Source organism: Fundulus heteroclitus, chromosome 5 (assembly GCF_011125445.2).
Source record: "Fundulus heteroclitus isolate FHET01 chromosome 5, MU-UCD_Fhet_4.1, whole genome shotgun sequence".
Taxonomy (NCBI): Eukaryota; Metazoa; Chordata; class Actinopteri; order Cyprinodontiformes; family Fundulidae; genus Fundulus; species Fundulus heteroclitus.
This window is the reverse complement of record NC_046365.1, coordinates 22,186,371-22,203,810: the sequence shown is the minus strand read 5'-3', so window position 1 is coordinate 22,203,810 and position 17,440 is coordinate 22,186,371. Positions and strand designations below refer to the sequence as shown.

The 17,440-nt window shown below is 43.7% G+C and overlaps 1 protein-coding gene across 7 annotated transcripts in view; it reads left to right on the top strand.

Annotated features, from left to right (window-relative positions):
• Positions 1 to 17,440, top strand: part of htt (huntingtin) — a 57,652-nt gene that overhangs the window by 3,136 nt on the left and 37,076 nt on the right. For 4 of the 7 annotated variants that reach the window (XM_036137195.1, XM_036137191.1, XM_036137192.1 and 1 more), the window contains exons 2-26: positions 1,080 to 1,163; positions 1,448 to 1,568; positions 3,089 to 3,148; positions 3,274 to 3,353; positions 4,276 to 4,414; positions 4,516 to 4,657; positions 4,781 to 4,959; positions 5,042 to 5,246; positions 5,555 to 5,602; positions 5,803 to 5,880; positions 6,775 to 7,142; positions 8,787 to 8,916; positions 9,540 to 9,655; positions 9,748 to 9,859; positions 10,703 to 10,840; positions 12,300 to 12,458; positions 12,543 to 12,640; positions 12,734 to 12,873; positions 13,634 to 13,697; positions 13,811 to 13,911; positions 14,038 to 14,184; positions 15,828 to 15,948; positions 16,058 to 16,203; positions 16,296 to 16,480; positions 16,949 to 17,166. In XM_036137195.1, coding sequence (XP_035993088.1) covers positions 1,080 to 1,163; positions 1,448 to 1,568; positions 3,089 to 3,148; positions 3,274 to 3,353; positions 4,276 to 4,414; positions 4,516 to 4,657; positions 4,781 to 4,959; positions 5,042 to 5,246; positions 5,555 to 5,602; positions 5,803 to 5,880; positions 6,775 to 7,142; positions 8,787 to 8,916; positions 9,540 to 9,655; positions 9,748 to 9,859; positions 10,703 to 10,840; positions 12,300 to 12,458; positions 12,543 to 12,640; positions 12,734 to 12,873; positions 13,634 to 13,697; positions 13,811 to 13,911; positions 14,038 to 14,184; positions 15,828 to 15,948; positions 16,058 to 16,203; positions 16,296 to 16,480; positions 16,949 to 17,166 — 3,379 coding nt within the window. The remainder of the gene's footprint in view (positions 1 to 1,079; positions 1,164 to 1,447; positions 1,569 to 3,088; positions 3,149 to 3,273; positions 3,354 to 4,275; positions 4,415 to 4,515; positions 4,658 to 4,780; positions 4,960 to 5,041; positions 5,247 to 5,554; positions 5,603 to 5,802; positions 5,881 to 6,774; positions 7,143 to 8,786; positions 8,917 to 9,539; positions 9,656 to 9,747; positions 9,860 to 10,702; positions 10,841 to 12,299; positions 12,459 to 12,542; positions 12,641 to 12,733; positions 12,874 to 13,633; positions 13,698 to 13,810; positions 13,912 to 14,037; positions 14,185 to 15,827; positions 15,949 to 16,057; positions 16,204 to 16,295; positions 16,481 to 16,948; positions 17,167 to 17,440) is intronic. The other 3 variants (XM_036137198.1, XM_036137194.1, XM_036137193.1) reach the window with 2 other exon arrangements.

Below are 17,440 nucleotides of genomic sequence, written 5' to 3'. Positions count from 1 at the left end.
AATTGTTTATACTGAGCACGCATGGAGCGACAGTGGAGAGGAAAATTCACTTTTAACAAGAAGAAATCCCCTGTAGCTAAAAGCTTTTTTTTAAAGTTTAAGAAAAATTGAAACTAATGCAGAATTGGAGAGTAGTACGAGAATGTAGCAGAGTAAGGGAAAGTGGTCTTTATGTCTTCCAGCAGCCTAAGCCTATAGCAGCATAACTACAGAGATAGCTAAAGATAACCTAAGCCACTCTAACTATAAGCATTTATCAAAAAGGAAAGTTTTAAGCCTGGTCTTAAAAGTAGACAGGGTGTCTGCCTCACGGACCAAAACTGGGAGTTGGTTCCACAGGAGAGGAGCCTGATAGCTAAAGGATCTGCCTCCCATTCTACTTTTAGAGACTCTAGGAACCACCAGCAGACCTGCAGTCTGAGAGTGAAGTGCTCTGTTATACTTCTCCCTCTTTAATTTTAAAGCAGCACTGTGTAAGTTGTGACCCAACTTAATTTGTGCTATATAAAATTATATTTCAGTTCAATTTACGGCACTTAGTACGTATGGATGCTCCTCGCAGGCAGCCCTTCTCAAAAACTCGCCAGTGTATCTTGAAAGAGTTGGAGCCATCGCTCAATGGGTCATGTGACCTAGAGCATCGCTTTAGGTTATGACACCTGATCGCACATAATTTTGGTTCTCTGATGTAGGATTTAATCTGGAGGGGTGAATGTGGTCTTGTCTTTACTGTTGACTTCTCAATCTGCTGTTCCAAAGTGGTTTGCTATCAGATTCCAAAACACGGAGGGAGACTGTTTAATTTTGGGACAGTGCAGTGTTGCCAGTGGCATTCAGGGTCGCTAAACCTGGAAGTTACAGGTCTAGCGCCCCTAGTGGTTAAAAGTTACACTGTGCTGCTTTAAGTTAACACTGTGATTCCTTTCTTGACCTCAATTTTATTTATTTTTTATTTACTAAGGTTTATCTTTTGCCTATTTTTCTAATTAATTGGGTTGAAAGCAAAGGATTTCTCAAAGACTGTTTTCGTTTTTGTATTTTCTTGTATTTGACATTCTTTTTTTGTGATGCTTTCACAGAAAAAAGGAGCAAGCGGCGACAAAGAAGGACCGAGTGACCCACTGCCTGACGATATGTGAAAACATCGTGGCTCAGTCGCTGAGGTAGGCCTTGGTAGAAGGACTAAAATGCTTTCCAGTCAGTAGCACCTCTCATCTCCTCTCCAGTGGAAAATCCCTCAGAAACATTTTGAGAGCTCCCGTTTTCACATTGAGTGTGAAAAGTTCATCGTCATCCAGATTGTTTTGTTTGCCAGTATTCACCTAAAATGATGGAGAGGAATGGAGGTAGCTTCCAGGAACGGATGCTGGTTAAGTTATTCGTTGAAGTCTTCAGTGTTGATGTTTAATTACTGCCTCACCGTTTGTGTCGTTGGGCCTGGTAACAGAACATCTCCGGAGTTTCAGAAACTGCTCGGGATCGCCATGGAGATGTTTCTCCTCTGCAGTGATGACAGTGAATCAGATGTCCGTATGGTGGCCGACGAGTGCCTGAACAAAATCATCAAAGTGAGTAAGATTCAGGAACCTTTCTGTCTGCGTCGCCTCAGGTTTTGAAGCTGGAACCTGTTTTTTTTGTCACATACATTTTCACTTCTAACTTGTTTGCGCTCGGAGTAAATAGGAAAGCTTGCCAATTTACCCATTTTTTTTTTTTGTGGACCAACTCATTCTTATTTAAGGTGAAAGGACAGGAACGAGAATGCTAAAATTATTTAAGAAAAAGGGTAAAAAGCATTGCACCAGCCTGACTTATCAGAAATGTTTAACATCGGTAAGCACAGGCCAGGATAGGATTATGCAACGACAAGCTTGATTTAAGGTACTTGCACAAAAATGTACAACATGATCCAGTTGCTTTTATTCAAAACAGAAAAGCAACAATTGTTTTCACCGCTGCTAAAAGAATATAGCGATGGTGGTTATTATAGTATCCAAATGTATTATTTATACTTTATAAAAATGCTACATTTAGTATTAGGTTTGAAGGGCTTTTTGCACGGAATATTATGCACGTGTTTATTTTTAGTGTTTTGCTCTTTATCGAGAAACACTGGGAGTAAAACGAGCCGATATTAGCCGGTTAATTAGTTTGGTCATGTAGCCAGCATTTAATTGGCTGCTTAACAGACATGCCGATGATGATGATAAATGATGGCTGGTACTCCTTTGCTTTCCATGAGTGTCTGCTACGTCTATTTGATCGTGGCGCACCACCACACCAAAATAAAAGCCGCCACACCTTCAGAATGAATTAAAATATGTTAAAACAATGTAAAGCATGTGATAAAACGTAGCTACTGTATATTTGCACACTTATTCTAGTCATAATCAGAGTTTAAAGGGAATTTAAATATCATGAAATGTTAAAATGTACTTTATTTTGAAAGACGATTGTATGAAATCCATCACCTGGGCATCAAGACTGCGTCTGTGAGCCTTTTTGGAAAGAATGGGTCGCATTCAGGAGCTCAGGATGAAATTTCCTCCCTACTAAATATTCCACAGTCAGCATAACAACAAAGGGATTGTGAACTACTGGAACGTAAAGTTACAGGGCGGTCTCAGAAGAGGCTGTGAGTGAAGTTTGCTGCAGAAGGAGTTCTGGGGTGGTGGGTCAAAAATTCTCAGCAGCGCTCCTCAGCCAAGGGGAAAACCTTCGCAGAAGAGCTGTCATAGAAGCAAAGAGTGGGCTGACATACGGCCTGAGAAGAATCGTATAACTCCTATAAAGGACTTTAAACCTTAGGAACGATATGACAGAAAACGGTCGCTGGTTTGAAACCATAACCTTTGAAATATGCTGACGATGGTGAGCAGCCATTCCTGGCATAAAGGTGGAGGTCAGCCACAGATTTGTGGCATTCTTGGTTTAACTTTAACCTTTACTCCCAAATTTGCCTGTAACACAAAACAAAAAACATTTCATGTTCCTATTGTTTAACAAAATACAGTTTATAATTGTGCAGAATATTCTTTATTATTGCTTCTGCTGCTCACTAGAATCCTGACTTCACTTCACTTCACAGGCACTGATGGACTCGAACTTGCCTAGACTGCAGCTGGAGCTGTACAAAGAAATTAAAAAGGTAACACTTAATACTCGGCTCTTGTTTTGTCGTTTTAATACACTTATATTATATCATATACTTATTGACATCTGAGGGGCTTGAAAGGTCAGATCTTTGTTGAATGCCTTTCCGTACGCCAACAGAACGGAGCGTCCCGGAGTCTGAGGGCAGCTCTGTGGAGGTTTGCTGAGCTCGCCCACCTCATCCGACCGCAGAAATGCAGGTAGACGCTGTAATGCCGCCAAAGAATCAACGATCTGCATCGTCACCGCGTGTTAGCATGGTGACGTGTTTGTTTTTTGAGACAGACACCGTCTCAGGATGTACACAGACAGCTTTACACCGACCAAGCATACTCACTGGGAAGCCTAAAGCGTCCAAAAATACTCTTTAGGGTCTGAAGATCAGGATTATTGTTTACTTTGACACTAATACAGGTTATGACCGCACAGCAGCTATTAGGGTACCGTTGTTGACTGCGATGACTGTATAGATTGTGATTGACCCACATTTTTCTCACTGTTATTTTCCATCCTCTCCTTATTGTGAGTTGAAGAATGTTTTTGAACTAAATCTGCATCTAGTTTTGGCATCCAGTAGATGAACGGTTATAATCTGTGCGTTCAAAAACTTTAAAGCATGTCGCTGAAACCACAATAATGCATCTAAGAGATTGTAGTATAAGGAATAATCGATATTTTAAAAATGACTGCGATTCATTGCATTATCCTATTAAGGGAACAAACAAAAGTTACAAAAATAAATAAATTACACATGCACTTTATTTACTTGGAGCAACCCTGCATTGATCCTCTATTGAACTGTTCTTTAGTCGTATTTCTTTGTGTCAACATGCATTGGAAAAACTCTTAAAAGTAATAATTTGCACATTAGCTGTCAGTTTGAAACGTACGGCAGGATTATTGTAAATAAACATCGCAGGTGACCTTTAGCAAGGCAGAAATCTGCTTTCTACACAACAACATACTCACAGGTTCCCATCCGTCAGTCGCTAGCAGTAAGAGTGAAGTAATCTCAGCGGGTTGGGGTTTACAATTAGAGATTAAAAACAAACAAACATTGCAGCACGAGTCTGGGCTTAATTTTGCTCCGTTGGGCTCGTTCGTCTCTCCCACCTGTTGCAGACCTTACCTGGTCAACCTGCTGCCGTGCCTCAGTCGGATCACCAAGCGCCAGGAGGAAACCGTGCAGGAGACGCTGGCCGCAGCAATACCTAAGATCATGTCGGCCTTGGGCAACTTTGCTAACGACGGCGAGATCAAGGTATGTGGCTGGGATGGGTCTGCCAGGGGGAACGCTCCGTGCTCATCTGCGTACCCTTGAAACGTGTTTCGTTGTACTCCTGCAACTTTTTTGTATTTTAGGTGCTCCTGAAGTCATTTGTTGCCAACCTGAAGTCCAGCTCCCCCACCATCAGACGGACCGCGGCCAGCTCTGCCGTCAGCGTGTGCCAACACTCCAGGCGCACAACTTACTTCTACACCTGGCTCCTCAATGTGCTGCTTGGTAGGCTACGCACATAGGAAAATACTTAATTTACAAACGCACAGATTGATTTGGTTAATAAGATTAATTTCCGGCCAGCGGATAAATTAACGCGCACATAATCCGACTCTTCTCCTCCTTCAGGCCTGCTGCTTCCGGTAGACGACGAACACCCTAGCCACCTTATTCTGGGGGTGCTGTTGACTCTTCGCTACCTGATGCCTCTGCTGCAGCACCAGGTCAACACCAGCAGCCTCAAAGGCAGCTTTGGGGTGATGAGGAAGGAGGCTGACGTACAGCCCACGCCTGAGCAGCTCCTGCAGGTGAGGTCCTCCGTGTTCGCTCCGTAGGATGAGGCCTTGGCGCCTGTCGTCCGTGCTCTCATTCGCTGTCGTGGTCTCGCAGGTGTACGAGTTGACGCTACACTACACGCAGCATTGGGACCACAACGTGGTCACGGCTGCCCTGGAGCTGCTGCAGCAGATGTTCAGGACCCCTCCGCCGGAGCTGCTGCACATGCTCATCACGGCCGGCAGCATTGCTCACGCCGCCGTGTTTCGCCAGGACCCCGAGAGCCGCGCGCGCTCGGGCAGCATCCTGGAGCTCATCGGTAATCTCGTCAATCAATTGGGACAGGCGGTTTATCCCGCTAACGCTCAGCAATACGGGCCTTAGAATATTTACGCAGTCGCCTGCCGCTCAGCTCACCAGCGTGTCTTTAATCCGTCCACGCATACTGATCCAGTCGATCTGTTTCTGTTCTAACATCGTACTTTGTCTTTTGCTCCCTAACTCGCCTCCTTTTGTCTGTGCATAAGTACCTTTTGTTTCCTGCGAGACTCCATCGGCTTTGACTGCTTTTTTTTTCACCCCTCTCTCACATCTTGTTTCTGTTTCCTGTTTTCCTGCCTTATGCAGCGGGGGGAGGGTCTTCCTGCAGTCCACTTCTTCTCAGGAAACAGAGAGGTGACTTGTCTGTTTATGTTGTGCTCACCTCGAGCTGCATGCTGTAGTCCAGTGGAGGTCCCGGCCAGACGTACCTTCCATTAAGTCTCTTCAGGCTGTAGATTTCAATCAGTTGTTTTTGATTATTTAAAACAAATGAGGCAGAATCTTCATGCACTTATCTTGATCGCTCTGGCTGAAGGCGTATCTAAACTTTCCAGGTAAGATTCTTTCTGGGGAAGAAGACGGGTTGGAGGACGACCCCGAGAGAGCGGAGGTCGCCGCCGGAGCCTTCACAGGTGAGATAGACCTGCTGTCATACATTAAATGTAATGTTAATGTGAAATATTATGAAAAATAGCAGGTTGTGCTCTAGGAAAAAGAAATATGGTACCTGGCAAAAGTTTTCAACCCCACTAGTTCAATTCAATTTTATTTTAATTCAGTTGTTTTTATATAGCGCCAATTCATGAAACATGTCATCTCAAGGCACTTTACAAAGTCAAATTGAATCATATTATACAGGTTGGGTCAGATTATACAGATTGGTCAAAAATGTCCTATATAAGGGAACCAGTTGATTGCATCAAAGTCCCGACAAGCAGCATTCACTCCTGGAGAACCGTAGAGCCACAGGGAGAGTCGTCTGCATTGTCCATGGCTTTGCAGCAATCCCTCATACTGAGCAAGCATGAAGCGACAGTGGGAAGAAAAACTCCCCATTAACAGGAAGGAAAAACCTCCAGCATTACCGGGCTCAGAGCAGTTCTGCATTGTGATTTTTTTATTTATTTTTTTTACTTGCATTTTGTCCCAGTTTGCTCTGACCAAATGTCATTACTTTTACCTGTTCTAGTTTAAATCCAAACTAAAACAATGGAACATTTGGAAATATGTGAAATTAAGTTCCATAGTAAAGCATGATTCTGTGTTCAAAAGAATCTGTAGAGGCCTTAGGCAGTTTTTAATTGTGTTGCAGCTTTTTATCCAACATTACCGTGAAAGGCTGCTGATTACGGTGAAATAAAAGATCCGTTTTTTTCTTCACATATGCTCTTTAAGAAACTTGGAGAATGTGCAGAGGAGCTTTAATCTGCTGCTCCAGTATACCGCCTTTTTATTACATAACTTTTGTAACGCGTGACGTGGTTGGATCACTTTTAAAGTTCATTTTCGTCATTCTCTTCCTGCAGCAGACGGCTCCTCGGCTGCCCAGGTGGACATCATCACAGAGCAGCCCCGCTCCTCCCAGCACACGCTGCAGCCCGGCGACTCTGTGGACCTCAGCGCCTCCTCGGAGCAGGGCGGCGGCGGGGGCGGGACGTCCCCTTCAGGCACCCCCGAATCGCCCAACGAAAACGAGGAGGACATGCTGAGCCGCAGCTCCAGCGGCGCCAACGTCACCCCAGAGACCGCCGACTACACTACACCGGAAAACCCCGCCCCTGAAGGAGGGGGGCCGCTCGGAACCAACGATCGATCCCTTCCACCGAGCGATTCCTCCCAGACGACCACAGAGGGGCCGGACTCGGCTGTGACCCCTTCAGATGTGGCAGAGCTGGTCAGTATGACTGATTAATGGAGAACTTCACCGTAAAATGCTTCTCTGCTGGGTGGATACTGCGTCTTTGTTCAAGGGGGGGGGACACCGAAGGAAAAAAAAAAACGCTGATTGATTTTTGGGTTTAACTCAGTAACGTCTCTATCAGAACTTTATCACAGTTTCTCTATGGGAAAAGATTAATAAAGAAAAAAGAAAAAAGATTAATAAAGAAAGAAAAAAATATTAATATTGGTCTAAGTGACCGATCAGTTATGGATTCTTTGCCATTGCAAATAATTATGAGAAGTGTATTTAATATCATGTCTTTAGTACAGGGGCCATAACAGGGGCCAGGACCATTTCTACATGGGCATGGGCCCCTGTTGGCCCCTGTCTAGAACCGCCCCTGTAGAGGACGCCCTCATAGTAAAAAGAATGGAGAAATATTAGTTTGCAACAGGTCACGGTGAATTTTAGCGTTTAACGTGAGTCTGGAGAAGTCGGGGATTTTTACCTGACAAATGTTGGAAAGTTTTCTCTCTCTGCCCAAACATTTTATTTTATTTTTTTTTAGATTTATAAACTGCGTCAGATTCAGTCTTCATTGATCTCCTTATATTTTCTTCCAACAAAAAAAGACCCCAAACCAGCTGCTGTCCATTCTAACAAGTCGTCCTTCCTGGTCCTGTCTTGCCCTCTCTGTCCCCGCCCTCGCCTCGCTGCAGTCGCGCCTCTCCTCCTCCCAGCAGGTGGTGGAGCCGCCTCCTCCCTCGCCAACTCCCACCGAGGGTCCCGACGCCACAGCCAGCGACTCCTCCGTCTACACCGCTTCTCTCTCCTCCTCGTCCTCTCTGTCCGTCTCCTCCTCTTCCTCCTTCTACGCCACCTCCTCCTCCTCTAGCACTAGCGACAAGGTCAGACGGCGCAGTGCCTGCTTGTCTTGAAACGTGTGGCTCCCCTCGTTGGTTCTCCTTTGGTTGGCTCGTTGGTTTCAGCCCCCCTGCACCCCCACGCCCAGCGATGCCGGGGGCGTCTGCTCCCCTCGTTGTCCCGGACGGTAGATTACGCCCCTTCTCCCCTTCCCTCCTCTCTCAAAAGACGGGCGCTTTTGAAAGACAGAAGCAGCTAGATGTCACGGCTTGCAAGGAGGCGTGGATCATCAAGCATGAAAAGTTGCTTTTCTTTGTTTCTTTTCATTTCTTCCTCAGATTAGGTTCCCCCCCCCCACCCCCTGGCTGACATCTGAAGACGCCCAGCCAGCGAGAGCCCAAAGCAGCAAAAACAAAAGCAACACGCGTTTTGAAAGTGCAACTTGAATTGAAATCTTGCGGTCAAGAGAGTTTTTTTTTTGGCGAGCAGCATATTCTAACAGGAGCTCTTCTCTGTTAGAATAAAAGCAAAAAGCTTTGCTCTCTTTCCCTGCAAGTTGTGTTTTTTCCAGCATGACTCGGTAACCCTTCAGCACCAGAACGTCTGTCTTATGGAACGCTTTGGACCCTTTCTTTACGTCCCCCCCGTCTTCATTTCAGCCAATCGGATTCAGCTGTTTGAAACGGTTTCGTTTGCATGCGTGGGCTTTTATTTATTTATTTATTTATTTATTTTCTGACTGGGAGAGACTTGAACTGTCCGTTCTGTTTGTTTTTTTGTGTGGAAACGAAGGTCCTTGACGGCAGCGAAAGCCAGTACTCTGGCATGCAGATAGGAACACTACAGGACGAAGAAGACGAAGGAGCGGCAGCGTCTTCCTCCCAGGAAGAACCCTCAGAGCCCTTCCTGCAGTCGGCCCTCGGTACGTTTCTGGGTGCAGCCGTGTTCGGAGGCGCTCGGAGCAGTGGCGCCTCCAGAAATAGGGTTTCATAGGGGTGGCCAGATGGAGCCACTTAAGCTCTTGGGGTGGCACTGAAACTAAAAGCTGTAATTTCAGCATTTTATTCTACTGTTGTAGTAAAGCTGCATGTAGAAAACGGGCAGAATCAGAAAGACTTAAGTAAACGCCTACTAATATCTTATGGTTTGTAATGGTTTTCTGAAATTTTAATGTTCCTAATGATCTAATGTGCATAGCCCAATAATAGCACAGTTAACATTTTGAGTTGAACAACAATACATTTTTATTGCGTAATTACAATAGGAATAAGGTGTACATTTATTCATTTATTGGAAAACAAAACAGTTACTAAGGGAAGTAGATACTGGCAGATACAAATAAGTGTGATAGAAGCCAAGGAAGAGCGTCTGTCTTGCTGGCTGTGCATGATAGGATGAAATGCTAAACTGATGTTACTACAATAGACACTGGCCAGTGGGGTGGCCAGGACAAGGCACAGGGGGGGGGGCATGGCCCCTGGCTCGGAGATCTTGATTTACCTTTTTAATAGATATGTATCTTATTTAATATTTTTTTGTGCACAGCCCTGAGTAAGCCTCATCTGTTTGAGGGCCGAGGTCACAACCGACAGGGTTCAGACAGCAGCGTGGACCGCTTCGTGCCGAAGGATGAGCCCGCCGAGCCCGAACCCGACAATAAAGTAAGCGCCACCAGCACCAGAGACACTTCTGGCTGTGGCCACTGAAATAAAGGGTTTGTTTCTGATTCGCGTCGTCTTTGAATGTCCGGCAGCCGTCGCGGATTAAAGGTCCAATCGGACACTACACGGACCAGGGGGCGGAGCCACTTGTGCACTGTGTGCGTCTTCTTGCTGCTTCCTTTCTTCTCACGGGGCACAAAAATGGTGAGTAGCTGCTTCAAGCTACAGCTTGAAATGCAATATGTATATATTAGTTAAGTTAAGTTGGATGATATTAGAAAACAATTTGATCCCTTTCAATATTTTTAGCCATTTATGAAAATAAAACTAGGGTATTTCTTCTCACAATTCAGTGAAATTTGGTAATATGGCTACACTCTAACAAGATAATATGCTTATATATCTTATTTCTAAAATGGGGCTGGACAATATATCTCTTATTTTCTTTTTAGAAGATGAGACTTTATTGTTTATGGCAAGAGGGTCTATGTTGCATCATAATTATACTTTTATGTATTCCAGTAGGTTATTTTTCAGCTGTTTCTAATATAGATCTATAGCTGTTTGTTAAAAAATGTGCTTGAGAAACATTTGGGATACAGTTTAGATTCAGTGATGCCTTTTTATAATTACTTTATAAAAAGAAAACCACATCGCGATAAATATCGTGTATCGGCATTCAGCCTAAAATTATCAAGATATTGTTTTTGGTCCGTATAGCCCAGCCCTATTTTATTTTAAAACCTCTTTAGCATTTTGTCATGTTACAACTTTAAACTGCAGCATGTTTAGAAGTGATGCGCAGTACTGGCTTCACAGGAAAGAGGAGACTTTACATAAATAAAGGTTTCACAAATTAAAAACTGCCTTTTATGTAGGGCTGGTCTGTAGTTTATCTGAAACACAAAAAGAAAAAAACAACAACAAAATACAGTTTGTGGTTGTAACTTGGAAAATTAAAAAAATAAATAAATAAGTAATAGGGGAGGGGGCATGAATTGTATTTATTTATTTTTAATTTTTATTTTTTATTTTTTGTGCCTTCAGGGTTGATCCCTGACAAAGAGGTGCGAGTGAGTGTGAAGGCCTTGGCGGTCAGCTGCGTCGGAGCAGCGGCGGCGCTGCATCCAGAAGCGTTCTTCAACCCTCTCTACCTGGAGCCACTGGATGGCGTCCCGGTCGCAGGTATGACGTCCAACCCAGGTGTCAGGGCCGTTTCTGATAGGTTGACCTGACGGGAAGCTAGAAAAAGGCTCGTCTGTAGAAGGAAATCAGCTAATCGGATGATGGGTGAATATATGTGAAGCTAGTTTCAGCTAACGCTAGAGGAGTTTTAAACTTTGCCAGTAAAGGTTTAAGTAGGGACACTAACTCTGTCAAACGGTACACTAAAAGACAGAAGGAAAATCTACGGCTGGTATTTAATATGCAAATGAAAGTCATAGACTTAATCCACTACACCACGGAGAGACTATGTATATACAAGTCTAGATAAACGGGAGGAAAGTTAAGCAAACGTTGGAAAACAAATTTGTTTCCAGACCGTTCTCCATATTCAATTTTTCAGAAAATTAAAGCGTTTTCTTCTTTTTTTTTTTTGAAACTTTATTTTTATTTAGTTTTAACAAGTAAATATACAAATACAGAACACTGCAAAACAAGAGGGCTAGGGCAGGTGACATTCACCAATACCGATATAAAATATTACATTTCCATAACTATTACAAAGTATTAAGTCCAGAATCAGGAACCAAAGAACCAAAAATATGTGAACAGGTAAGAAACCCCATTTTCTCGCTCAGGTGGTGCAGAGTCCCACAAATCACTGTTCATCGCCTCTAAAGCGTTTTCTTCTTGATTCACATTGTGGAAAATAAAGTGCCGTAGTTGTCAAAAATTTAGTTGGAAGTCGAGAATGTCTGAATGTTTTTTGTAGGATTATCAGGGCATATAACAGCAAAACATTCGTCCATCGTGGATTGAAATCTAAACGCGCTATCAGGAGTTGGAGATTTGACATGGGGACATTTGAGCAGTTATCACAGCAAAACTGGTTTGTGAAGAAAAAACGGTTAAAACATCTGCAGCAAAGAGCTCAAGACCGTAGTTTGAGAAAATCCTGTAATAAAATCCAAAATGAGCGTCAGATCTCTGAATCTCCATCTGAAGTCAGTGAGTTTGACTCATCTCTAGATCGTTTCACAAGAATTAATTTCTATGTGTGAAGGTTTTTTTTAATCTGTTGACAGAACAATCATGAAGCTGTGAAATGTTCACGACTGTGAAAACGGCGTAACTTGCACCGTTTTCTGGGTGTCCTCAAACATATTAGCACTTTTAAACAGTATTAGATGAGCCAGTAGAGGACTTTTTAGCCCCGTAAAGTTCTGCAATCCTTAATGGGTGCTGGTGACTTCTTTAAAAAAATGAATATAATTAGTTATTCTACATTTAATTACTTATAATAATTTGTTCTTTAAGTTTGGATTGAAATAGATACAAATTCAGAAACCTGATTTTTAATCTGTATTGTGATCAACCGTTTAATACAGAAAAGTGTTTCCCGATCATTTATTTATTTATTTATTTTCGTCCTTATGGCCCAGCTGCCGTTTGACTGCTGTTCTTGTCCGCTCCCTTGCAGAGCAGCAATATATCAGCGACATTCTGGGCCTCGTTGAGCACGGGGACCCCCAGATCAGAGGGGCCACGGCCATCCTCTGTGCAGCCATCATCCAAGCTGCGCTAACCAAAACGCGTTACAACATTCACACCTGGCTGGCCGGTGTGCACACTGCTACAGGTCTGTGTTTTTCTTTTCTTTTTCTTTTTTTCTTGCTGACACGAGGCAAGACGGAATATCATCCGTCAACTTTCTGCCCTTCAGGTAACCCGCTGTCCCTGGTGGATTTGGTGCCTTTGCTCCAGAGAACTTTAAAAGACGATTCCTCGGTCACCTGCAAGATGGCATGCGGCGCAGTCAGGGTAGGCAGGGCCTGCGGGAGGGTTGGTGCCGTGTGGTTTGGTGTGGCCGCCGTGCCTTACCGAGTCCCGTCTATGTTTTGTGGCGTGTTGCAGCACTGCATCGCCACGTTGTGCAGCAGCACTCTGAGCGAGCTGGGCCTGCGGCTGGTGATAGACCTGTTCGCTCTGCGGGATTCCTCCTATTGGCTCGTTCGCACCGAGCTCCTGGAGACTCTGTCCGAGTTAGACTTCAGGTAGGAATCCTTCCTGGCTGCCGTCTACTAGGGCTGAACAATTAATCGCATTTTCAATATAATCGCGATTTTTTTTTTGCAGAGTCTGCAATTTTTGGCTATGTAACAATTAGGGAATTAGACACGTCCATTAGGTGTCAGTAAAATGTTTAAAGTGGGTTTGCCTCCACATGGAAGGGAAGACAGTTGCAGCAGTGAGATAATCTAATTTTATTACTTGTTTTAGAGTTTATATAATCATACACAGCATTAAGTACTGGTCAATCAGTTTAATACATAGACTTGCTTGTTGGTTGCACTTTATGTTCAACAAGGATTGATGTCCAAATCAACTAAAAGCTGTTCTCTTGAACAATATTCTGATTAATAGAAACATTAAAAGTTCTTTTTTTAAATAGTCCTTGTTTACAAACGTCTTTATTTAGAATCCGTTTTTGTTGCTTGTGGTTAACACAGAGAAAAGTCAAAATTGCAATTTTGGTTGAAATATATCGTAGGCAGAACGCAATAATTTCTGATCTGAGTTTAGATGCTGTGGGTCTTTTAGCAACTAATCTGCACGGCGAGGAAACAAAATGATTTGTTGTTTGTATATGTTTAAAAAGACATGATAAATTAAACTGGGGAAAAAAATCGCATTAAATCGCATTAAATCGCAATATTAAGAAAAAAAAAACGCAATTAGATTATTTTCCAAAATCGATCAGCCCTACCGTCTACTTTCCACTTCTTCCGTCACACGTCTCTATCCCTGTTCTAGATTAATCAATTTCTTGGAGAGGAAAACAGAAACTTTGCACAAAGGAGATCATCACTACACCGGGGTAAGCTTGTCAAGTCTTTGTTTTTCTCTTTTTTTTCTTTTTTTTTTAAACAAAAAAAGTGTATCATTGAGATATTTTACTCCTGAAAACTAAACGTGTTGGAAATTCCTCAGCGACTGCGGATCCAGGACAGGGTCCTGAACGACGTGGTCCTGCATCTGTTGGGAGACGACGATCCAAGAGTGAGACGCGTGGCAGCCTCTGCCGTTAGCAGGTAGCTAGCTAGCGCTCTTTAGCTGCATCTTTGAGCTACCAGAGCACGCCATAGGCCATCGCAGCAATGGCATATTGTGTTGACATTAAACACAACTCTTGTGTTTCCCTTTCCTCCTTCTCCTAGATTAGTCCCGCGGTTGTTCTTTGACTGCGACCAGGGCCAGGTGGACCCAGTGGTGGCGATCGCCCGGGACCAGAGTTCAGTCTACCTGCAGCTACTTATGCACGAGACGCAACCGCCCTCCCAGTTCACCGTCAGCACAATCACCAGGTACTAACAGAGAGAGCTGCTGTAGAAGCTGAGAGATGTAGTTTGAGGTTCTGGAGGAGTTTTAGCTGGAAGGGAAATCAACTCGATTGGATAAGGGTCAACTTTCCTGAAACGGCCTCGTTTCTAAATCCAGTGTGTTTCTTGACCAGCAGAGGCTGAACGCTAGAAGTAAAGATAAAACAGAGCAACTTTATGCTAATAGGTTCATCCTCCATGTTATCTGCTGATGTGTTGCTTTCTTTCTTTCTTTCTTTCTTCTTTTTCTTTTTTTCTGATGTTCATGCTAGCTCTTTTCTTTTTTCTATTTTCTTTTTCTCTTCTCTTTCATGTTTTTCTCGGAGCTGGGTATTCGTGTCGCATAGCTCGAGTGCGTCTTGAGGGGATAGGATTGCTTTATATGGGTAGGGGAGCGGATACGTGCTTAGCGGTGCGTCTCGTATCTCTTGCGGGAGAGAGGGAGATGCTACGAGACTCGGGGCTATTTCTCGTTGAGTTTTCTACTCGCTCTTTCTTTCTATTGTTTGAGGGATATTCTGTTCTCGTTAGGAGTTACGGATAGCTAGGTATTCGCTCTCTCTGTCTCTTATATCTATCTTGTTCTTCTCTCTCTTTCTTCTGTTTCTTTTCTTCTTTCTTTCTCTTTCTTTCTCTCTCTTTCTTTATTTCTTTGTCTTTCTTTCTTTCTTTTTTTCTCTCTCTTTCTTTCTTTCTTTCTTTCTTTCTTTCTTTCTTTCTTTCTTTCTTTCTTTCTTTCTTTCTTTCTCCCCCCCCCCCCCCTTCCACATAAACACCAGACTTTATTCAAAATGTCCTAGAAGACACTGCCCTGTTAAAGGAGGAGTAAATAATAATGGCGCCTAGTGTGTCAAATCGGAACAGCACCACCCGACAACGCACCTCTGATTTTGTAGCGGACCGATTGTTTATAGGAAATGTTTCGTCCATCCCGGGGGACAAATGAGAATGATTTAATTTTACAGTAAATGCATGACTTAATGCTCCTTTAAATACCGTCATCCATCTGTGTGCTTCCTCCAACATTATTTCAAGCACCTCGTCTTTACTTAACATAACTAACTTTTAATCTTTGTTTCTCAGAAGGTTTGACACCAAAGAGTGACGTTCTCAGAACAAACTGGTAGCGCTTAGCACAATACCTTCAAACATCAGAATAGGATTAGTTTTTTGGGGGTTTCTAACTAATCATTAATGTTTGGATCCAGTCAGGCTCAGAAATAGGCGAGTGAAGCGCTATAACTGATACATTTAGCTGTGATCTAATAAATTTCATGTCCCAATAGTCTGTTCAGTGCTGTAAGAGCTCCCCCTGGTGGCCATGGTTTGAGCTGCTGATGATTAAATCCATTCTGAGTTCTGAGGAACTTCTGAAGAGCGACATTTCCCCCTAAAACTCTGATTCCTGCAGTATTAAAGCAGAAACTCAAAGGAAAGTACCTGTAAAAGGATCTCAGCGCCTCTAATTGGTGTCTCGGATCTTAACGCAGTGTGTTGGAGCAAAACAATTTTACACGCGCTCAAACAAACTCATTAATTTAGCGCGTAAAGAACCGATGGTCTTATGAGGAAAAGGTTTCAGAGAAGTGTGTGTCTGCACGTGGCTCAAGCGCTTCTCTTTCCTTAAGGACGTACCGAGGCTACAGCTCCTCTAACTCTGTGTCCGACGTCTCGTTGGAAAACAACCTGTCCAGGGTGGTGACTGCCGTCTCCCACGCTTTCACGTCTTCTACCTCCAGAGCGCTAACTGTAAGTCGTCAGCAGACCGCGCGGCCGTTTATTGCCATCGCCGTCTCAGGCCTCTGACGGCGTTTCGCTTGAGAAACCCAGACATGCTCCTTCTCTTCTCTCCCCGCAGTTTGGCTGCTGTGAGGCCTTGTGCCTCCTGGCGTCGAATTTTCCTGTTGGGACGTGGAGCACAGGCTGGCACTGTGGCTACGTTAGCTCTAGCAGCAACTTGTCTTCTCGTTCTAGTCTTGACCGCAGCAGAGGCAGGACGCTCAGGTTTGAGAACCCTTTACAAAAAACTAAAAAAAACAAGCGCTTAATGTTTTCTTTTTCTCTTCTTTAATTTGTGATCATGTGGTGTTTTGTAGTTTGTCTCAGAGCAGCAATGCTCCAGGCTCTTTGGCCACCTCCTCTTCTGCTCCGGAGTCTGAGCGGAAGACGCTGACTATAGGAACGGCCAACATGGTGCTCTCCCTACTCTCCTCCGCCTGGTTTCCTCTGGATCTCTCTGCACACCAAGATGCACTTTTGCTCTGTGGCAATCTGCTTGCTGGTGAGAAATTTTGTATTATATTTCCAAAAAAAAGTAAAAAACAAAGCAACTGGACTTGTTTTCCGTAATTGAAGACATTTTGCTTCCTCTCCAGGAAGCTTTTTCAATTCAAAAAGTCTGGAGTAATGTAGAGTACCAAGCTTTATACTACTGCCCAAACAAAGGCCTTGTAATGGCTTAGATAGTAATGGCAGTGGTATATAGCTTGGTACTCCACATTACGTCAGACTTTTTGAATTGAGAAAGCTTCCTGGAGAGGAAGCGAAACGTCTTCAACTACGGAAAACAAGTCCAGTTGCTTTGTTTTTTACTTTTTTTGGAATGACCATGACCTGGATGACCAGCTGTATTATATTTCCCATTTGTTTTATGTAATTAGTCCTTTCATTTTTAAATGCTATCCCACTCTTGCTATCCCAAGAGAGAGACAATGATTGGTTTAAATCGTTTTGATTCTAATGTTCTCAGCCGTGGCTCCTAAATGCTTACGCAACCCCTGGGCCGGAGAGGAGGAAGCGAGCACTGGCAACACCGCCGCAGGCCCGAATAAAACAGAGGAACCCTGGGCAGCGCTGTCGGAGCGCCCCCTGGTGGCCATGGTGGAACAGCTGTTTTCTCATCTGCTAAAGGTCCTCAACATCTGTGCCCACGTGCTGGACGACACGCCGCCGGGACCGGCAGTGAAGGCAAGCCTGGTGAAGAAGGGCTGAGACGTCGGGTTTAGTTTTAACTTTTAGTGGAAGCTGTAGCTTCACCGGCCGCGTTTCACCGGCCTTATTCTACAGGATTCCTACATAAGGCCTGGCAAAATGTTCGATTTTGAGATTTATGGGGGAGAAAAGTAGTTCTAAAAAAAAAAAAGAAATTCAAACGTTATTCCTTGTCCCATTATATAAATCATAAAACACATTATTCTAAATTATCTTGGCTAAAACTACACTGCAAAAATAGAGCTAAAAA